This window comes from Taeniopygia guttata, chromosome 4 (genome assembly GCF_048771995.1).
Source record: "Taeniopygia guttata chromosome 4, bTaeGut7.mat, whole genome shotgun sequence".
NCBI classification, from domain to species: Eukaryota; Metazoa; Chordata; class Aves; order Passeriformes; family Estrildidae; genus Taeniopygia; species Taeniopygia guttata.
Genome location: NC_133028.1, coordinates 32,468,305 through 32,489,738, shown reverse-complemented (window position 1 = coordinate 32,489,738; position 21,434 = coordinate 32,468,305). Strand labels below are relative to the sequence as shown.

General features: G+C 37.7%; 1 protein-coding gene across 51 annotated transcripts in view; it reads left to right on the top strand.

The window, feature by feature from the left end:
• The window catches only part of TENM3 (teneurin transmembrane protein 3), a 1,292,556-nt gene that overhangs the window by 1,231,990 nt on the left and 39,132 nt on the right, over positions 1 to 21,434 (top strand). For 47 of the 51 annotated variants that reach the window (XM_072927763.1, XM_072927759.1, XM_072927755.1 and 44 more), the window contains 7 exons: positions 3,818 to 4,034; positions 5,083 to 5,202; positions 5,597 to 5,858; positions 12,427 to 12,694; positions 13,241 to 13,384; positions 17,053 to 17,302; positions 17,719 to 17,739. In XM_072927763.1, the coding sequence (XP_072783864.1) occupies positions 3,818 to 4,034; positions 5,083 to 5,202; positions 5,597 to 5,858; positions 12,427 to 12,694; positions 13,241 to 13,384; positions 17,053 to 17,302; positions 17,719 to 17,739 (1,282 nt within the window). 51 annotated transcript variants of the gene reach the window in all.

Genomic DNA, 21,434 nt, shown 5'->3' with positions numbered 1-21,434 from the left:
ACCTAAATCTATAATCAACTATAATAAACAACAACCAAGAATAGGATTTATGAGGTCCTTGACTACCCTCTCCCCTTGACACTGGTAGATCTTTTGCCCAGGAGTTACTTTGTCCCTCTACTTTTCTTCCTTCCAGCACTTTTATTCCATTCAAAAGCAAGCAGTCCCACTGATACATCTTATTTTTTAGACATGCATTGTGGGGATCCTCTGTCTTGACTCCTCTCATTTAATCACATAACGAGAGCATGGAGAAGAGAGGCTGGGTTGAAAGTGACCCTTAAAGATCATCTACTTTCCAATCCCCTCTGCTGTGAACACCTTTCACTACACCACAATCCTAAAAATACCATCCAACCTGGTGTTAAATACTCCCAGGGATGGTGAATCCACAACTTCTCTGAGCAACCTGTTCCAGTGCCTCACCTCCCTCACAGTAAACAATTTCTTCCTTATGTCTAATCTAAACATGCTGTCTTCCAGTTTAAAGCCATTCCTCCTTGTCCCATCACCATCTGCCCTTGGCAAAAGTCCCTCTCCAGGTCTTGCAGGCCCTCTTCCGGTACTTGGAGGATGCTACAGGGTCTCCTTGGAGCTTTCTCTTCTTCAGGCTGAACAGCCCCAAGTTCGCTCAGCCTATCATCATAGGAAAGGTGCTACAGCACCCAGTAATCTTCCTGGACTCCTCTGGGCTCACTTTTAACAGGTCCATGTCCTTCTTACACTGGGGGCCCCACAGCTGGACACAGAACTCTGGGTAGGGTCTCACAAGTGCAGAGTTTTGATGGTTTTATGAATCTCTCCAAACTATTTTATCAACAGTCCATGCTCCACTGCAATTCAATGCATTTTGCAACAAAGGCAAAAGTAACATTAGTGAAGATTTTTACAGCTAGACATTAGCTTTTGAGGAAGAAAACAATAAAGTAGTCATTACATCTCTTGTATATAGAACCACTTACATCTAGAACAAGAAAATATAAATAGCCTTCTGAGACTGACAGTGACTGTCCAGCTGCCTGTAGGAGTTTCTATTTTCTTTATAATTTCACTGTCATATTTGAGTGATATAACTGACAAGGTACTGTTGAGCTAAGTCCCATATTTTTCAGGCTAAACAAAATTCATCAATAATTTTGCAGAGCCATTTCAGAAAGGAAATTTTACTGTGCTTCACACAGTGCAATAGAGTACTTGACTTAGTGGTACTAGATAGCTCTAGCCACATAAGTACAGAGAAAGAATGAAAAATGTTTTCTCAAGTTATAAGGAGCCAGATTCATAACCATCCGTCACTTGCCTGGGTAAGTTACTGATAAACTCCACAGGAAAATAACAAACAGCATATCCCTGTATCTTGGCTGGTGAAAATGAGATTCTTTCTCTGACTGATGTTAGTGGAGAGGCTTGTAAAAATGCATTTCCAGCTGATTAGTTCAGAAGGTGTCAATCTCATGCAGTTTTATGACCTGCAGACTATACTCCAGATGTACATTTGCTTTTTATAAACTAACAAAGATGAATGGAGAAATCTGAGCATTTCTTTGGCAACTGCACCAGATACTGCATGGGGGACCATTCAGATAAATAAACCCCCAAAATAGTCTTTTCACTATCAGTACCCCCAGCTTTTACACTGATCCAGGCTTCTGGAGTTAAAACCAACAAGGGAAGTCAGTGCTTCAGCTAGGAAAGGGTTTCATATTCTACAAGAATGAGACTAGAAAATCACAAGAGTCACAGCCTATTTGAGGTTGGAAAGCCTCTGGAAGCCATCCAGTCCCCTCCCCTGCTCAAAGCTGGATTAGCTAAAACAGGTTGCTCAGGTATGTACCCAGCTGGGTTTTGAATGTCTCCAAGGATGAAGGCTTCACAACTTCCCTGAGCAACTTGTTGCAGTATCGAGACACTTTCACAATAAAAAACATTTTTCTGCTGTTTAGACCAAATTGCCTGTGTTTCAGTCCGCATCCATTGCCTTTTTCCTCTTGCTGGGCACCGCAGGAAGGTGCCTTTTTTACACCCTCCCATCAGGTATGTGTATGCATTGATGAGATCCCTCCCAACTTTTCTCCAGGCTCTGCAATCTCAACTCTCTCAGCCTTTCCATGTAGAAGAGGTGTGTCAAGCCCTTAAGAGTCTTCATGGCCCTTCACTAAGCGTTCTCTAGTATGTCCATGTCTCTTGTACCAGAAAGCCCAGCCTGCACGCAGAGCCGTGTGCTCCTAACACAGCCCAGGATGGTGTTGTCACCTTCTTTGCTGCAAGGGCATGTTGCTCATGTTAATTTTGTGTCCATCAGAACTCCCAAGGTCTTCTCCACAAAGCTGTGTTACGGTGCAGGAGGTTGTTCCTCCCCAGGTTCAGGACTTTGCACTTCTCATGTGGAAAATTCATGTGGTTCCTGTAAGCCCATTTTTCCAGCCTGTCAGTGTCCAGCTGAATGGCAGTGTGACCCTCTGGTGTATCCTCATCCCAGAAAAAATCAGTATTCTTTCTTGTCTTTTAAAAATTTTTAAGCTTTGATATGCTTAATGATGCTTTTTTCAGCCCTTTTATTTTCCCTGAACTGATTTCAAAGTCAGACAAGTTAAATAAGAATTTTAGATGTGTGAAAGAACAGAAATCCCACTCCTTTACTATTTTGCCAGTCCTCTAACTGATCCACATACCACAGCAATAGTTAGAAGAATACCTTTAGAAGATCTCTGTTTACTTACAGTCTTTCAACATATGATTGAACAAAAATGGATGATATTTTTCTTTCAGAAAGAAGTTTTACTTTAAAGGCAGATTCTTTTGTGAAACAAGCAGTCATGGGTTTCCTCTGAGTGCTGCATTGGTATATTTTTCAGTTCAGTGCAGCAAGCAAGCTAGCTCTCTAATCTAAATGGAATAATAAAATGTTTGAGCTATTTCAGTCTCGCTTTTCTTTTGGGGAAACAATTATCAGCTCTGTGATACCAGATTACATTCATCTAGAAATTTTCTGGAGCTGACGTTTCCAGGCTCATTTTCCTTATGACTTTACTTACAGCAAATTAGTAGTTATCAATTTGATCTTGATTTTAATCTTTGATCAAATTAGATTTCCGGGGATGTGACAGATATAATGTTCCACATATGGGAATATTTCAGCACATAAGCATAAAAGCACCCATGTGTTTAAATCTTGTTTATACTGGCCAGCATTTCCCATCCATTTATTTGGAATAAAATCTAAATGTTAAATACAGATTTTGTTCTCTCATACATTTTCATGTAAAAAACTTGTGGAAATTGCCTTGCCACTAGCAACAAAATCTTTCTGCCAAGGTATAAAGGAATCTACCTTGATTCATGTTGTGAAATATTTAAAGCTACTTGAAGCATAGATATTACTAACAAAACTTGAGGAAAACAGCAGTGGGAGTTACTTGTTTCTTTTCTCTAGCAAGTCAAATAACCTCACAAAAAAGCTAATTAGATCCACCTAAAATGTTTCATATTTATAAGTTAACAGTGTATGCAGAGCCTGAGTGCCTTCATTTTCTGGTTTGTTCAACATATTTTTAGAAAAGTATTGAATAAATAGGTTCATTTTTACATGATACTGAGTATACTGATTATATTCAGCTTGCATGGATTTCTGAGGGAGTTTAAGAGCTCAGTGGAAACAAACTCTCTTTCTTTAATTGAAAGTGAATTCATTAAAATCTTAATTATGAGTATTCTTTCATACGACATAATTTTTTTTCATATCCCTGCTGGCTGGCTCATTGCAATGCACAGAGGCAGGAGGAAGAGTTTGTTCATTTGTGTGACTTTCCGCCAACAGATGGGCTAGCTGACTGTATGGATCCTGACTGCTGTTTGCAGAGTTCTTGCCAAAACCAGCCTTATTGTCGTGGACTGCCTGATCCCCAAGATATCATCAGCCAAAGCCAACAGTCACCATCTCAGCAAGCTGCCAAAGCGTTTTATGACCGGATCAGTTTCCTCATCGGAGCAGAAAGCACCCATGTCATTCCCGGGGAAAGCCCTTTCAATAAGAGGTGAGCATGACCCGTCTTGTACTCATGAATACAGAAGAAACTGTGGAGTGTGAGATTCATGTGAGGGGAAGATCTGCTATGACTGCAAATTTCTGGTGTGGATTTTGAGAAAAGACCTTTTTGCTTAATATATCAAATTGCTTGTTTTGTCTCATTTCCTGCAAAATTCGATTTACCACTGCCACTAGGTTACAGAAGGTACTTGCCATGCTTAGTATCTGTATTCTAACAGGGCACTTCATTAATGATTAAATAAATCTTTATTTAACCAGTTGATTTGGGCTAGCACAGTTGGAAATATATCAAAGCAATGAAAACACTTCAGAAGGAAAAGCAAAGCTGCACTTTTTAAACTGAGCTCACTAAATAATATAAATTATGAATTAATGTAATAGAACTGTTAAGTGCACGACAGTATAATTGCATAAACTATTTGACTGGTGCTCTATGAAGCAGTAATGACCTGAAAACAAGCCAGTAACAGGAAGCAGGTGTCTAGGATCTCACTGAGTGAAAGAAGATGATTTACACTAGAACTACTGCGTTTGCAGTAATTTAACAGCATTAATGTGTTTGGGCACAGCAGTTGATTAAAAGTTGTTGCAGCAATGTTCCTTATTGCTCTTTTAAATTTTGTATTTCATAGTCCCTGCAGTTTTACAGACTGCTTTGATACTAATTGATAAGTACATTTTTCTTTAAGAGTCTGCAAGAAATATGACTTATAGTGAGAACATATAGAGTTTATAAGTTCTTAAAATTCTTCAGTTAATTTCTGGTCTTAGTAATACAGTACAGACAAAATAAACCAAAGTAAAATCAACAATACTGAATCAAAATTATTATCTGCAGATTCTAAGGCATTTGTTTATACAGTGTAAATTATGTGAACTTGTAAAAGGGTTAGAATCTGAGGAATGTTTTCTAAATGATAGTTGATAGCTTGTGGAGAGGGGTGGATGTGTGTGTGTTCACTCACTACCTTTTATTCATGCAAAAAGAACAAAAACCTCCAAATTTGTAATTTGATCCTGCATCTTTTTCATAGTCTTGCATCTGTCATAAGAGGCCAAGTATTAACTGCTGACGGAACACCGCTAATAGGAGTCAATGTTTCCTTCCTACACTATCCAGACTATGGATATACTATCACTCGCCAGGACGGAATGTAAGTTCCTTTTAAAGCACTGACAAGTCATAAAGACAGCAAAGATGTTACTGAAGAGCTGCTTGTAAAACTGAGATAATAAAATAACAGGGAAAAAAGACGTTAGGAAACTGACAAAAGTTGTACTTTTCACATTCTTAAAATGTAAAACGTGCTGATTATTATATACTTCAGAAGTAGAAGGACTTGCTTAATTTAAACGCAGCATCCCAAATTCTCTGTTCTCTCAGTGCAGTATAATGTAATGTAATTTAATTGATTTCTCCATTGTTCCCAGTAGAGCCATTCTGCATTCAGAGCAGTACAATGGAATGAAGAATCAATCAGTAAAATAGAGGCTGTGGATGGCTTTGGGAATTTGCTGACTAGCTAGCCCTCTTGGGGTTTTTCCTAGGTTTGACTTGGTAGCAAATGGTGGTGCCTCTCTGACACTGGTGTTTGAGCGATCACCGTTCCTGACACAGTATCACACAGTGTGGATTCCCTGGAATGTCTTTTATGTCATGGATACCCTTGTCATGAAGAAGGAAGAGAATGACATTCCCAGTTGTGATCTAAGCGGATTTGTAAGGCCAAACCCCGTTATCGTGTCATCGCCTTTATCCACTTTCTTTAGAATTTCTCCTGAAGATAGTCCCATCATCCCAGAGACACAGGTAAGGTGTGCTTCAAATAAACACAATTTTATCCCAGACTAGTGTTCAGCAACCAGAGTGAAAACCATGCACTGCTGTTCAAAAACAAGTAATTCAGAGTAAGTGCTAGGAATTTGCATAATGTGAGTATTTTCAGACCAATTTATTTATTCTGTGGGATTGTTTTCAAAATCTAATCTGAAAATGGAAAGTAAGAAAGCTGTGTGTACATCAGGACATTAAGTTTGCAAAACTTAATTTACAGAATGTGTTTAGCGTTCAAGCTCTGGCCCATAAAAAGGGTACACTATAGCACATTGGCCTTTTAGCATTGCCCTCTTTTTAGAGGTCACCTCAGAGATTGAAAACAAAAGGTGTTTTTCCACTGTGTCCTGAAGACACACACAGTTTAAATTATCTGTTTAGTCCTAATAAATAGCATGACACACAGATTTTTATAAAGTAAAAGAACTCTCTGCAATGCTAAGGACAAGCCAGTGAGCTTGTGGTCTAATCACCTTCTTCAAAATTTATAATATTGAAAGTAAGACTTGACATCCAAACCTTGATTTAAATGGAAAAAACTTCAGATTAAATGGGAGGTTTTTAAATTTTTTCCAAGATAGGTGTATTAGATTTCTCCATCTCAAATAATAATCACTCATATAATGAATTGTCTCTTAACTCTTAAAGCATTTCAGTTGCATTTTAAGAAGTAAAATGTCTTAATGTTGATTTTCAAACTTTTCCTAGTGAAACAGTCCTCCTTCTGCCTCTTTCTCTCTCTTTCTCTCGTCTCTGCTTCCACAATGTCATAATTACATAGAGCACTCTTTTTCACATTCACTAAGAAATGTCCTTGCCTCTTCAAGAGGAACACAGAAAATGTATTCAAATGTTTTCCTGCAGAGCTCTTAAGAAAAGAGCTAAATCATTAAGCAATTCATGGTAGGTGCGGGTTTAAAGGAAAGATGTAAGAAAATTACAACTAAATACTCATACAAATCGAGACTGTGCTAGGAAATTGTTGCTTTTATCCTCAATATCATTTCTGTGCCTTTGATAGCTGCAAGTCAATTAAAAGAAAGTATTTGCAAAACAGAGTCCACTAAAAAAACAGCTCTGATTTACTTGTTTTGGCAACAGATGATAGATTCAGTTCCTGAAATTATGGAAAATGGCTTAGCTAGATATAAATCAACAGAAAAGTTATGATAGAAAATGTCAGAAAATACCAATTTTAGAAAACCCCTTGTAGTGTCTAGGTAAACAAGTTACTTCATGAGCAGTGGGACTAATGAGGTCTGGATTCCAACTAATTCCCAACCACTGCTGTAATTCCATCTGTCTGTCACATCCAGTCCTTCCCCACAGGCTCCATTCAGCCTTTTCTTCTTTCTCATGGGAGTCCCAAATTGACTACTTCTTCCCTACTGGACCTTTTTTTTTTTTTACAAACACAAAGGAACTGAATTATCTTTAGAGATTTCTACTGTTACTTAAATTGTGATTGAAATTGTCTACCAGGCTCAACATTTTTGAGGTGGGAGGTCTGATAGGCAAGACTGTTGGGTCAAGTTGTCTCCCTAGGAAACCAGCTGGAAGGAAGATATTCTCAGTGGATCCTAGGCAGTGGGTGCTGCTGGGTGATTTCTGGTGAGGGAAAATGTTACTCTTGTTATATATGCAAAAATCCAGTTTAATACTATGTAAGAAAACATTAAGCAGTGTTTTCTTCTATGTTCTTTGCTTATCCCACACATAAATTTCCCACACATAATTTTCTGCTTCAGCAAGTGGGAACTGCACAACTGTGACTGGCATGTACCCCTTCAGGTCAAGTTCCCCTCAGAAATGCATAATGCTCAACAATCTGTCACCCAAAAAAAATCATTCCTCTCATAAAAGATGGGCAGAACCAGGTACTATTCAAAACTGTTTGTTCAGCTACAGAGGAACTGCTGCTGATCTTGTCTTATAAAAAGGGGCAATGCCAGTTTAAAGTCTGTGAGCCTGGAGGAGAGCACAGAGAAATAAGTCGTTCCCCATGTTCTTGCAGTCAGTATTAGCCACCCTGTTTGTGTGCTCTGACAGCACTCACTAGCACGTACTGCAGGAGAAAATGATGAGCTGCTGTAATCATCATCCCTTGAAGTGCTTCATCATCCCTTGGAGATAATGTTTCCAAGAGTGTACTTAGTGGCTTATGAATCCCAAATTGATCAGAGGGGGAATTAAAGTCTGTGCCAAAGGAGCAGCATGAAAGAAAATTAAAAAAAAAAAAAAAAAAGAAAAAGGGCAAGCAAGGGGAAAGAACAAACACAGTGGGTAAAGAGGTGATCACATGATCACAGACCCAACAGATCATTACTCAAGAGGGTTGATAATAACATGTTAACTAAATTTGGACTGCTCGGGCATGATTTTATCTACTACTAATTGTAAGTTACCATGCTTTGCCTAGACTTAAGTAGCTGAGATTAATCGGTGTTGAATGAGGCAATAAACTGCATGCAGATGAGGGAGTTCAGGTTAAGCTGGAGCTGCTTTTATGCATTAGGTAATATTGTTACTCTCTTTTTGCTAATAATTTCCTGAAATGTCTGTTTTCCATATATTGCCATGTGGTCTGGCAGAAGCCCATGTGAGTCACAGTGAGCACTTCTGAAACTGAGTATTTGAGGGTTTCCCTTTCCTAAACTTCTGTTATCCACTGTTCCACATGCTTGCAAAATGCCTTCTTCAGGCCCTGAGCCTCTTGTTTCCATCACTTGAAGTGTATAAGAGAATGAAAACTGAATGTTTTCCTTGAAATTATATATTCAAGGTTCTTCTCCTCAGACTCTCTCTCACTACTGGCAGTAATGTGGCACAAGTTGGCAAAATTTATTTTCCCAGAGGAATTCGGGATAAAATATGAGCCTCATTGACTTAATAAAAATAATTATTGGTAGTTTCAGGGTGACTAGATTTTCAGCAAAGAAATTAACCTATTTTAATATTTAAATTAACAACATAATAGGATATCTAAAAATCTTAGTATGCTATGGATGCTGCACCCTAGTTTCATCTACCTAAAATCTTCAGAATTTCAAGTTCATACTGATAAAAAAATGGAGATTATTTGTAGAATCGAATATCTCCATTTATATATCTCCTTCTTTTCCAGCACATTTTATGCTTTTCTTCTCTTTTGCTTTCTGTTTGAGACTTTATACACACTTTTTTCTTTGTTCTGTTATAGATATAATTTTATATTTCTACATATATGTGGCTTTTTCCTACTCCTCTTCTCTGCAGTACCTAAACCATGTTTTAAGCCTAGAAAAACCAAGTATTTTTACCCTTTTTATTTCTCCTTCATTTAAATGCTAATTTGAGAGCCTCAATTGTAGGAGAACACTTTTTTTTAAAAGGAAAACATTTTTTCTGTCTTGAAATGAGCAGTTTCAGCTTCCACTTAAAGTATAATTTTGGTACTCCTTAATCTCAGTCTTTATATAATAGCAGCAGTTGCTAGTATCTAAAAATGCCATCTTTACCCCTCTCAAACCTAGATCATGTTACATTTTAATGCAGCAGCTCAGCTGTTATTTCTCAGCAAACAACCTTTTTCTCACACTAGGACTAAAGTTTGCACTCATTTGTGAGATTTGTCCTCAAATCCTCTATTGAATTTCTTCAATTTGCCAAAAAAAAAAAAAAAAAAAAACAGCAAAGCAGCAGGCGTTTCTCCCCCTAACTGAATTACTTATTCAGTGTTCTGAATACCATCAGAGCATGTCGGTTGAATGATATCATATTTTGGAGCAGAAAAACATTCTAGAGCCTGGACAGCTTTAGTCCTGCTGGCCATGAAAGACCAGGAGCCTTGCACAATTTCTGTGACTCGGACACTAGCCCGAACTCTGAGAACAACAAACCCTGTGAAAGTTGAGGTGACCCTTATCTCAGTCCCCTAAGTTAAATATTTCACAGCTGTCCTTAGGAGAAGCTTGATCATCAGTAAGTAAAATGTCAGACATTAGAATTTGGTGGTTGGGCAATAACTCAGTCTCCTTAGGGTATCAGCCTTTCTGAAGGTAGTTTGATACTCAGTCTGGAAAAGGTGAGGTACAGACAGATTGGTTTTGTTGGTGATTCCTGATGTGACTTTTATTCCCGGTGACTTTCCAGATTGCTTTACAATTGATGTGTTGTCATGGCTCCCATAGGAACTCTCTGCTGTGCCTGCTGACTTACCTTTTTGGATGAACATGAAACTGTTTAATTCTCTTTGTAGTGCTTGATTATGGGAGAGAGATTGAGTTGCATAACCTTACCTATACATTTCTAAAGTTCTCTAGAAAATAAGTTACTACAGGGGATATTTTATGGAAAAAAGGAAGTTATAAGTCAGATTTCCAGCAGGCATTTGAGGCTTCTGCAGAAACTAATAATAGGGGTTTAGGTTTTCTTTTAAACCTCACTGAGAACTGCATGAGTGTCCTAGTTTCTAATTTGATAGTAATCCAAATACACAGTGGAATTTCTTGAAAATTGAAACTTCAAGGTGTCCTCTTTATTGCCTGTTATCTCAGCCAAGAGGACTGGAAGACCACCTATGTGTTTAACACTGCTCTTCCACAGTTGCAGTTGTAAAAGAAGCAATGATCATAACAGGAGACCACTGAAGTCCATTAAATTGTGTCCTATTACAAGCATATTATTTCTTTTGCTCCTCTTGCTTACAGAGACCTCCATCTGTTAGACTAGCTTTAATATGCAGTATATGAGAGTCCTGCTGGTGTCTTGAGGAGGAATTTGTCTTTTGTTCCTGGGTGGTTTGTGCTTTTCCTTCAAAGTCTCAGAAAAGGAATGTACTCACAATCACATAACTCTCTAGAGAGGTGGTTTTGTTCATGTAGAAAAGATTTGCCTGTTCTTTGGATTAGACAGTCTGTGTATTGAGCTGAGGGAAAACGGACTAGATTTACAAAGAGAAATGAGGCCACACTCACCTCCTTCAAGGTGACTACTTGTCATTTCTTTCCAGCCAGATTCTTGGTGTGGAACAAAGAAGTATTCAAAGAATAAGAATTAATAGTTTAAAAATTATAATTTTATTTGTCTTGTATCTTCCAATTCATAATTTATCTCCTACAGCTCTATTATAGTCTTACTGGAGAACATGTATCAGATATAAAAAATTATAATGCCAGACAATGAGTCAAAATAGTATTTCTGAAATTTTGTTCCTCTTATTGGGAAGGAAGTAGATATAATTAATTCTGTATAAACCTTTCTGTAGATCCAAGAAACAGAACATAGAGGATGGTGTAGCATGTGTTGTCCTCCTTGAGCATCGTCCACATCACTTCACCCTATTCGACACAGTCAATTTTTTAGAAGCAGTGTCCAAGGTTTCACTGGCATGGAGAACTAGCAGCACTTGTTTAGTAGCCAGGTTTTGATCCCACTGAAGTCTTAAGCCTAGTATTTGTGACAGGGTTATTCCTGAAGTCTGCTTTCCACTAATACTAAATATTGTTTGGTCTTCACATCAAGACCAGGAGACAGAAAAGTAAAATAAACCATTCTTAATTTACTGCCCAAGAGTGTTCCTGTAACACCACTAAGGTTCTGGGCTCATACTTCAGCATCCTTTGAACTCTTCTCTAAAGAAACATTACCTTTACAAGTGTGTCTAGATGCATTTTTCTTCTTTTGTTTGTTTCAATAAATCAAGATACCTGGTAGCTGTTCACTCCAAGTGCTGGCTGCAATGTATATTCCGACTGAGGCATAGAACAATATAGGCTGCTTTTATCCACATTACACAGAAACATTTCACATCCATCCATCACCCACAAAAGCTTCTCAGCTCGGAGGAAATGACAAGGTAGAGGAGGGGAGGAACCTTTTAAAAATAAAATTGACTCATTCCACCTCTCAGAAATGTGAAAGTGATAAGCTGATATCTGAGTAGTGAATATTGATCAGAAAATCTGGAAAAACTTCCCCTAAGGCATTCTACTTATCTGTCTTCAAAATAAATGGAAGAATGATCTAGTTTAAAGTATTTACAATCCACTGATAATGCAAATAATAAGATACCTGGGAGTTCTTCCTGTTCTTACAGGAGAAATTAGACATCCCAACCCAAATCTCAAGGTTTGCTCTCCATAGAGTCTCCACTGTCTTTATTAGACATGTCTTTATTAGGTGGGACATAGGTGGCAGCACAATAAGGGACAGTTTTCACTTAGTTGAAAGATACTTTTTTGCCTCTTCAGGAAAAATCAGTTGGGAATGTTTTCTCATGCCTCCTTAGCCCCCATAAAAATAAAGGAGATAATTTTGAAATGCTTGCGCAGAAAGTAACAACTAAGCAGCTTCAGTATAATGAAGAATTTAGACTTGACTTTTTAGAAAAAGTGTGAAATGTTGTTATTTATTTATGGGTTTTTTAACCATGGAGGCCAAATGCAGATGATATTTCCTAATGGATTGTCATGTAATATGTTAGACAGCCTTTTATGATAGCTTCATTGTTTTGTCTAATTTCCAAATAATTTAAATACTGTATTTTTCTCTTAACGATGCATAGGTACTTCATGAAGAAACAACAATACCAGGGACTGATTTGAAGTTATCATACTTGAGCTCCAGGGCTGCAGGATATAAATCTGTACTGAAGATTACTATGACCCAATCTGTTATACCATTTAATTTAATGAAGGTTCATCTTATGGTGGCAGTGGTGGGAAGACTTTTCCAAAAATGGTTCCCTGCATCCCCAAATCTAGCATACACCTTCATATGGGATAAAACTGATGCATACAATCAGAGGGTCTACGGATTATCTGAAGCTGTTGGTATGTGTTACAGAGGATTTTGCACTTCTAGTGTTGTTTTGAACATAGGGGAGCACACCTCAAATGCTTGTATCCATTAAGTATAAAATTGCAGAATAAAATTACATCAGTGGATATTAAAACTGAAAAATACTAATCTAAGCTTTGAAATATGAGAAAAAATTTCCTTCAGGAGGAAAAAGAAGCCATTTTTCATTCGCATGAAAAGTAACTTCTATTCCTTCCCATGAAGTAGCTCTCAGCCTAATAATAATGGAGTTTAGTCTGCACACTCTGTGTACTTTAAGTAAAGCACAATAGCAGTATGACTTACATCACAAAATGGATTTCCTCTATAATTGTCTTAATTCTCTTACTCTTAATAACTAAGATATATTACTAACCTAAGATTCTGCTTAGTATTTTCAACATGTCTAAGAAGCCATAGGAAATTTCATGTGTCCTAGGAGAGCAAAACAATGTGTGTAGTTTAAGGAAATCCCATTCTTTAAACTCTTCTTCAGAATGAGATCTTGTACTTAATGAGGACATGTGCTGTTATTTCAGTGTCTGTAGGTTACGAGTATGAGTCTTGCTTGGATCTGACTCTCTGGGAAAAGCGGACTGCCATTTTGCAGGGTTATGAACTGGATGCCTCCAACATGGGTGGTTGGACATTGGATAAGCATCATGTATTGGATGTTCAGAATGGTAAGGAGTTAATTTTCTTCTTGTTAGTTTTACTGCTCCACTGTCCTGCAGTTCAGGACTCTCATTCAAACTTTTTGCTATTCTCTATTATTTTTAAAAAAACAAATTATAGAACATTTTTCAAATGGTACAGGCTTTGTACTTCCTGGCTCCCCGTGGAAGTGGTCGCATCACCAAGCCAGTCAGAGTTGACAGAAATTGTTAGGGCAATGTTCTCAGACACACAGTGTGATTCTTAGGGTTTGTCCTGTACAGGGCCAGGAGTTGGACTCAATAATCCTGTGTGTCCCTTCCACCTCAGGATATTCTTTGTTCCTATGATTTACATAGAATGTCATGCTTCTGCATCCTAAAAATACATATGCATGAATAGATTCATCAGTCTGTATTGGATATGCTGTGGTGGGTTAACTCTGGCTGGACACCAAAACGATCCAGTCACTCCCCAGCTGCACAGGAGAGAGAAAACAGAATGAAAAGCTCATGGGTTAAGATAAGGACAGAGACAGATCTCTCAGCAGCTCAGCATCCACTGCCATGGGCAAAACAGAATTGACTTGGGAAAATGAACATAATTTATTACCAGTCAAATCACAGTAGTGATAGCAACAAAGAAAACCAATCTTAAAAACAACTTGCCCAATCCTCCCAGGCTTAACTTTACTCTTGAGTTCTCCACCTCCTCCCTGCCAGTGGTGCAGGGACGCAGGGAATGGGGGCTGTGATCAGCTCATCACACCCTGTCTCTGTTGCTCCTTCCTCCTCAGGGGAAGGACTCTTCACACCCTTCCCTGCACCAGCATGGGCTCCCTCCCACAGTAGACAGTCTCCATGAACTTCTCCAATGTGAGTCCTTCCCACGAGCTGCAGTTCTTCACAACTACTCTAGCATGGGTCTTCTCTGTAGGGTGTAGTATTTCAGGAATCAATGGTTTCAGTCCTGGAAGCAAACCTGCTCCAGTACATGCTCCTCTCTCCTTGTGACCAGAGGCCCTGCCAAGAGCCTGCTCCAACATGAGCTTCCCACAAGGTCACAGCCTCCTTTGGGCATCCCGTTGCTCTGGTGTGGGCCCTCCAGATAGATATGTGCTCCACCATGGGCGCCCATGTTCTGCAGGGGCACAGCTGCCTCACCATGGTCTTCTCCCATGGACTACAGGGAATCTCAGCTCTGGTACCTGCAGCATCTCCTCCCTCTCCTTCTGCAGACCTTGCTGTCTGCAGAGCTGTTGCTTGCTCATATTCTCACTCCTCTCTCCAGCTGTAATTTGCTGTTGCACAGTAACTGGCATCAAAATGTATTTGTCGAGCATGCTGCTCAGCAGCTGTTTGCAGGGTACCATGCTAAGGAAACCTCAGCTCAACGCTGAACAGGAAGAAATTTAGAAAAACTTGTCTCAAATCATGTAGGAAAGGTGAAGTAAACAGTCACATAGCTTAAAGTTGGTAGCACTTGGTTTTCATGCAAGAGGGGAATCCAGAGTAATTATCAGGAAGATTGTTGCTTCCACAGTACTTCATGTCCCATGAAGGACTCCCCATAGTAGACAAGCTTATTATGTGTAACACAGTAGTCAGAACCTAAAGCATTGCTTCTGACTGGTAAGGAAACAAGGTAGGCAAATCAAGGGAAAAGGTGTTATTGTACCTAATTTAAAATTAAAATTTAAAAAAAAAAAAAAACACCAAAAAATAAAACCCAACAAAACAACTGTGCAAATTATTGTGAAGTAATCCATCTAAAAATGCAAAGAGCTATAATTATAAATATATATGTAAGATTGATTCTGTTCACTGTGTAAATTGATGATGGCTTTAAATTATGTTGAAGAGTACATTTGACAAGTAATGACTTTTCAGAGTGTCATGTGTCTAATTGAATAAACCAAGTGGAGAGTTGTAATGACAGAGTGGATGAGAGGTATAAATCTATTCAGCAGAGAGTGCAGACAGTGTTTGCACAGAAATCCAAACTACTGCAGTAAATAGTCTAATGTACATCTTTTACTCTGTGATAATAGAGGAGAAATGTGAAGGACCAATTTTTCAAGGTAATGACAGAATAAATCAGATGCAATAGTGCACTGTGCTGACTTCTAGAATTCCTCTGATGAAAATTGTAGAACTCAGCTATTTCAGGCAAAATTATAGTGCCATGATTGTCATAAATGATGTAATCATAGGAGAGGGGATTTCTTATACTGTTAATGCATTCTGGCTTTAACTATTCATGAAAAATACATTCTTCCTCTTTTGATTTAGATTACTTATTTAGATTACTTGCCATTAGGTTTCCATAAACCATTTTCATTTTTTCCAATTTATCATGTTTCCAATTTTATCATATTGGTTTTACATTTATAATCTCTTGCATTTTATAACATTAAAGGCAGTGAAGACACCTTAAACATTTAAAGAGGAAAGCAAAGTATTTTTTCTTCATAACTTTCAGTACAAATCGTGCACTTTGGGAGTGAGGAGGAAAAGAGAAATTCATCTTAAATTTCTTCTAAACTTCTCAAAAGATTACTGTATCCCTCAGCTCCAAATTGCATGAAACTCTGGGCATGCAATCAATAAAACCCAGATCTCTATACAGTACAAAGTGACATGTGGTTTACATGGATTATACCATGGAAAGACATATGGTGACTTACGAGTAGAACCGTAATAGCTGTCCATTTGTAGAGGACACCTTAATGGATTCATCATGAGATTGAACAATGAGGGATGAGGGTCCTGGCAACACTTTAACATACATTTTTTTCCCCACAAGATGGAAGATTTAACATAAAGCATCCATTTTTCCTCTCAGATTTCCTACGTAGGCTATAAGGAAGAAAAATACTGCTGGCATATTGCTTTGTCTTCACAAAATTATTGTTTCTTTCATGCCTCAAAGCAGAATTAAGTTTCAGAGGCAAGTTGGCCTGGCACCACATTCTTTTTGTTGTTTTGACAGTTTTAATAACTGCCTATAACTGCAGACATGGTATGGAGGCAGACTTTGTTGCCAGAGGATCACTTTTGTTGTAAGCTAAGTAAAGAATATTTTACAATGTAAAATTGAGGCAATCTACAACTTTTTGAAGTGGCTCTTTAATTAATATTTACAATTTGCAACAGTAATCCTCTTCAGATTACATTAGACATGATACTCATAATTATATTATACTAGGACTTTAGGAATATAATTTGCAAATATACTTTTCATTTTGTATAAAGTACTTCAGAATTTCAGTCCTGTCTGGACTATTTCAAAACTGTAAAGATGTAGGAACACATATCTTCCTTCCATTAATATGCTTAACATTTCCTTCCGCATGACAATTTTTATAATTATAAAAATCATTAACATTTAAAAATAACAACTTAAAACATTTTGGGGCTTTAAGAGCTACATTATTTAGTGTTTCTACTAAACCTTATGGACAAGATAATCTAATGTTTGCGTGTTTATAACCTAAATATAACTATAGATGTTTTAATAAAGTTGTTATCTGTAGTGAGGAAAATTTGGTGGTGAAACAATAAAAATTCATTGAACTTACACTAACTAGCTAAAAGAATATTTACAGTACTTTTGCATCGTTTTATGTGTATACATTCATATTTTTTATAAATGTTATTGGGTTTTGATTTGTTTTTTTTCCTATATTGTCTGGCAGGAATCCTCTACAAAGGGAATGGTGAAAATCAATTTATCTCTCAGCAACCTCCAGTTGTTAGTAGCATTATGGGCAATGGGAGACGACGCAGCATCTCCTGTCCAAGCTGTAATGGTCAAGCTGATGGTAACAAATTACTGGCTCCGGTTGCCTTAGCCTGTGGGATAGATGGCAGTCTGTACGTGGGGGATTTCAACTACGTTCGGCGGATATTCCCATCTGGAAACGTAACTAGTGTTCTGGAGCTAAGGTATGTCTTTTTCTCATGCTGGACTTTTGTAGTTATAGATTACTGTGGCAAATTAAAGTATTGAATAAATTTCTGACATTGTGTAAGCTTGAGTTTGCGAATGCTTTTGGAAACAAAACAGAAGTTGAGTCAAAAGATTTTAAAAGTGTTTAAAACTGAAATGAAAACATTTTACCCTCATAAAATATTTTAACTATGCTTATCTAAATGTGAGAATTTAATCTAAAAGTAATAATTCAGCAGATTTTAAGAGTTAACATCTGTGATCAACGTAAGTGGACAATGAACAATCAATCATTCAACACTTCACTGATGATAGATGTAAATGTTGCCTTCTTCTCTCTCATCTTTTAACATCCTTTCTGAATGTTTGTCTAATAATGTTTTTCTGTTCTTTTTTACTTGCTCCCACCAAGAAATAAAGATTTTAGACATAGGTAAGCATTCCTTAAAGAAGATTTATATTTTTCTAACTGTTCTTCTTTCTTTTTTAACAAATGAATGCTTATAATGGGCAAGTCATTTCTGAGATGTATTACTAGAAAAGAGAAGTATTTTTCAAAAATAATGAGTTCATATGTTTTAGTTATGTCAACTGTCAGGCTGTATCGTTCTTTCTGATGAGTTCCTCTTTTCTCATCACTCTCTGTCCACAGTCAGGCTTCTTGTTATGCTTGTGTGTGCCCTCCTTTGCTGTTCCCTCATCTCTGCTCACTCCTTGCTGGCAGCTCTTTTGCTGATCCTATCAAAACTCACTCATTAATCAGGTACACCAAATATGATGAGAATGGCATATAAAAGTATCAAGGGAATTCATTTCATTAGCCCTTTGATGTTGAATCTTTTCAGGCTCTCGTTTAACAGATTTGTTTCTTTAAAGGTGAGTTCTTTTAATAATGGAAGTTGAAATAACAATAACACAACTTCAGGAGTTAAGATTTTAAAATACACTGAGACTCAAAAAATTGGTCATAGAAACAACAGTAATCAGAGGATTGTAGTACAACATTCATCCATCCTAGCATTGCTACAATAATGACAAGAACAGAAGAATAAGTGGATGCTTAGAATTGCTTTGCCACAGCAGCTGGTGCTGATAAGAAAGGAAAAAACAGAGTCGTGCTAAAATCTTGTTGCAGACATAAAACCCTGCAAACATTTTTGGCAAAACTCTTAAGTGAACATCTTAGCAGGGCCACTGGTACCTTTCTCTCCTTTTTGCTGCCAGTCATTTTCATTCCTTGTTTTTAAACAAATCCCAGAGTCATATCTCTGTTGTCCTTGTTTTTTAAATTCACTTTTCTTTGGACATCCTTCTGTATGAGGAAGGGTTTTATGTTTTCAAAAATATTTTTCAGATGTGTTAGGCATAAGATTCCATGACTAAATAAGGTGTCTGCATCAGTGCTAATGATCAGAATTGGATTTGTGGGTTTTTTCACAGAGATGACTCGAAGGCAGTCTCTTCTGTTTGGTGGGTTTAGGGTTTCACTATTGCAATTGGTTTGTATGTGTTCCACCACTCTTAAAAGAATTATATCCCTTGTGGTATCACAAAGTTGTGATTGAAGCTAGATAAGACATTGTCTTGGCAAATATGTAGAATGTGGAATAATACTTAAAATGAGCATGTGGAATGTACAAGAAGGGATTAAAGAGTGGATGCATACTGAGGTTTGTTTTGCTGTGATTTGGTAGTGTCACCCTCTCCTGCCTCTGGCAGAACTGTGGTTACAGCCTCAACTGCAGTGTATCAGAAACTGGATCCCTGCATGTAAGAAAAGCTGGTGAGGGAGAATACTGAAGCTTTACTGTTTTATTCATGCCTAAACATGCAGAGGCTCCAGGTAGCAAACCTGCAGTCATACCAAACAAATTAGTGTAACAGCATGGGCCCATATAGCAGCTGTGAAGTGGGGGTTCCTCCTGGGGCAGAAGAAGACACAGGAGACTGTGGAGAACTGGCCCTGCAGGAGCAGTTATGGAGCCAGTAGGCAGGAGGTGTGGAGCTCACTGTGCAGCCCAACACAATTTATTATGAGTCTGAGTTTTCTCTTACATCATACATTTTCCTAGTGTCCACTCTCAGCCTTAGAGATCTGCTGATGAGAGACTTCCAAGAGTGGGATCTTGATGCTTAATATCCCCTGGCAGCTTTTTATTCTATTAATTTCTAATAATAAATAAAAAGCAGCTGTCTTTTATTTAATATGTGTAAACTTTTAGGATCTACCAAATCCTCTTGCCATGAGCTCTCCAGCTAAGGACACACTGTGAGACCAAATACTTATTTTGGCTGCATGAATTCATGCAGAGTCCTGTGAAATGCTGCAGAGGGAAGCACATCTGCTTGGCCTGTAACAGGAGAAGGGAGCAAATGTCCAGTTTCACTGGCAAGCCTTTCAGACTGCTGAGGAGATTTCTACTTAAACTGCAGTTTGGAAAAAAGCCCTCAACAGACCACTTTGCAAAAGATAATTGCTAAGTATTAGAAGAAAATGCACTAAAAATGCATTCCCCAAGTAAAACTACTGAATGAGGCTAAATGCTAGTTCAGTTCTCTTGTCTATTCAAGCATTCACCTTTCCTGGCCTATAAACACAGTGCTTCAGCACAGTGTGATGTGTCTCCTACCTCAAGAAGCCTGTACTCTATTTTATAGAGAGTGAATGCAGATCTAATTTCTCCTCTCATGTACCAATGACCTCACATTTTTTTCAGTCTCAAAGCTGAAATGATGTCTTTATACACACTGCTGCCTGTGGGTGATTAATGCTGATAGACATTCATGGAAGGAATCATTTTTAGAAGGACTTTGAAGACAGGGAGGTCTTTTGTAGGCTATGGCACTATCCCAAATCTATAGAGAGCCAGAAAAAAAAAAAAGTCTAACAAAATATAAAAACAGCTTTGAGGGGATATATGGTTTAGAGGGCACATAATGAAGGCAATAGAGACAGGGACTGAAGCAGGGGAAGGATTTTCAAAAAATCTGTACATGAAGAATAGTCCAGGGTATCTGACAGCTGAAGAATTAAAAGATCGGCCTAAGCAAGATAAAAGCAAAGGGAAATAGATCGTTACAGCTCTGTGCACGTGTGTGCACACTTTCAGTTCAAAGCACTTACTATTTTTCGGCATAGACAGAACAAGTTAATTTGTAGACATTTGTCTTTACAGGAGCCAGGTAACTCCATGTTTTGCAGGCTACTGAAAGTGATTTGGCAATACTGAATGAGTCAATAAGTCACGGGCTGGGGATTTCACTTCTTTGCATTCGTTGTTATTGGTAGAAGGCAGAAGCTTAATTTCATTTCAGGGTACAATGAAAGTGCATAAACTCTGCAGCTTTCCAGCTGCTGGCTGCTTATCCCTGTACTATAGTGCTTATGGATGTTTTCTGGCTAGAAAACAAATGTAGTTTTCACTTGACTGTTATTCAGTTTCTCAAATTGTGCCTTTCTCCCATAAATTAATGGGGGTTTATTTTGGCTAAAGCCTCCTCGGCTGTTCAACCTTCACCTGAAAAGAAAAGCTGAGGTTAAGCCTGTTGTATAAGCTCAGAAAGGAGCCGTCAGACATCTACATATGGCAAGTTGGAGAGTTTCTGTTGATTCAGTAGTAATATCCTATGCACTTCAACACTTTAATGAAATAGGAAAATACATTTAAATTATCAGGTGTATTTTTTTTGTTTGTTTGTTTGATGAGGATATGGTACTTACTGTGAGAACCCTGATTTCTTTTTTGCTGGAATTAATTGGAATGTACATCTTCATATTTATGAAGAAAAGAGCTTTAAAATCTCTTTTTGGAAATAAATAATTGTGTTAGGCATAAATTACTTACTTTTTGATTTGATAACTTCTTATTCCAATGGCTGAAAAATATGATCTTTCAGCAGTGTTAGATGGGTTGAAGATAGGTACTTTAATTTAGATTTCAGTAGTGTAAGAAAGAACTTTATTTTAAATTACAATGAAATAAAATTTAATTGCACATTTCACATCTTGCAATGTGTTTATATTTAAAGTGTTTGCAAAGTTTCTTAAAGACCAAAGTAATCATGTAAATGGGTATAATTTAATTTGCCGTCTATGGAGGTATAAATAATTCGTACACTACATAGTGA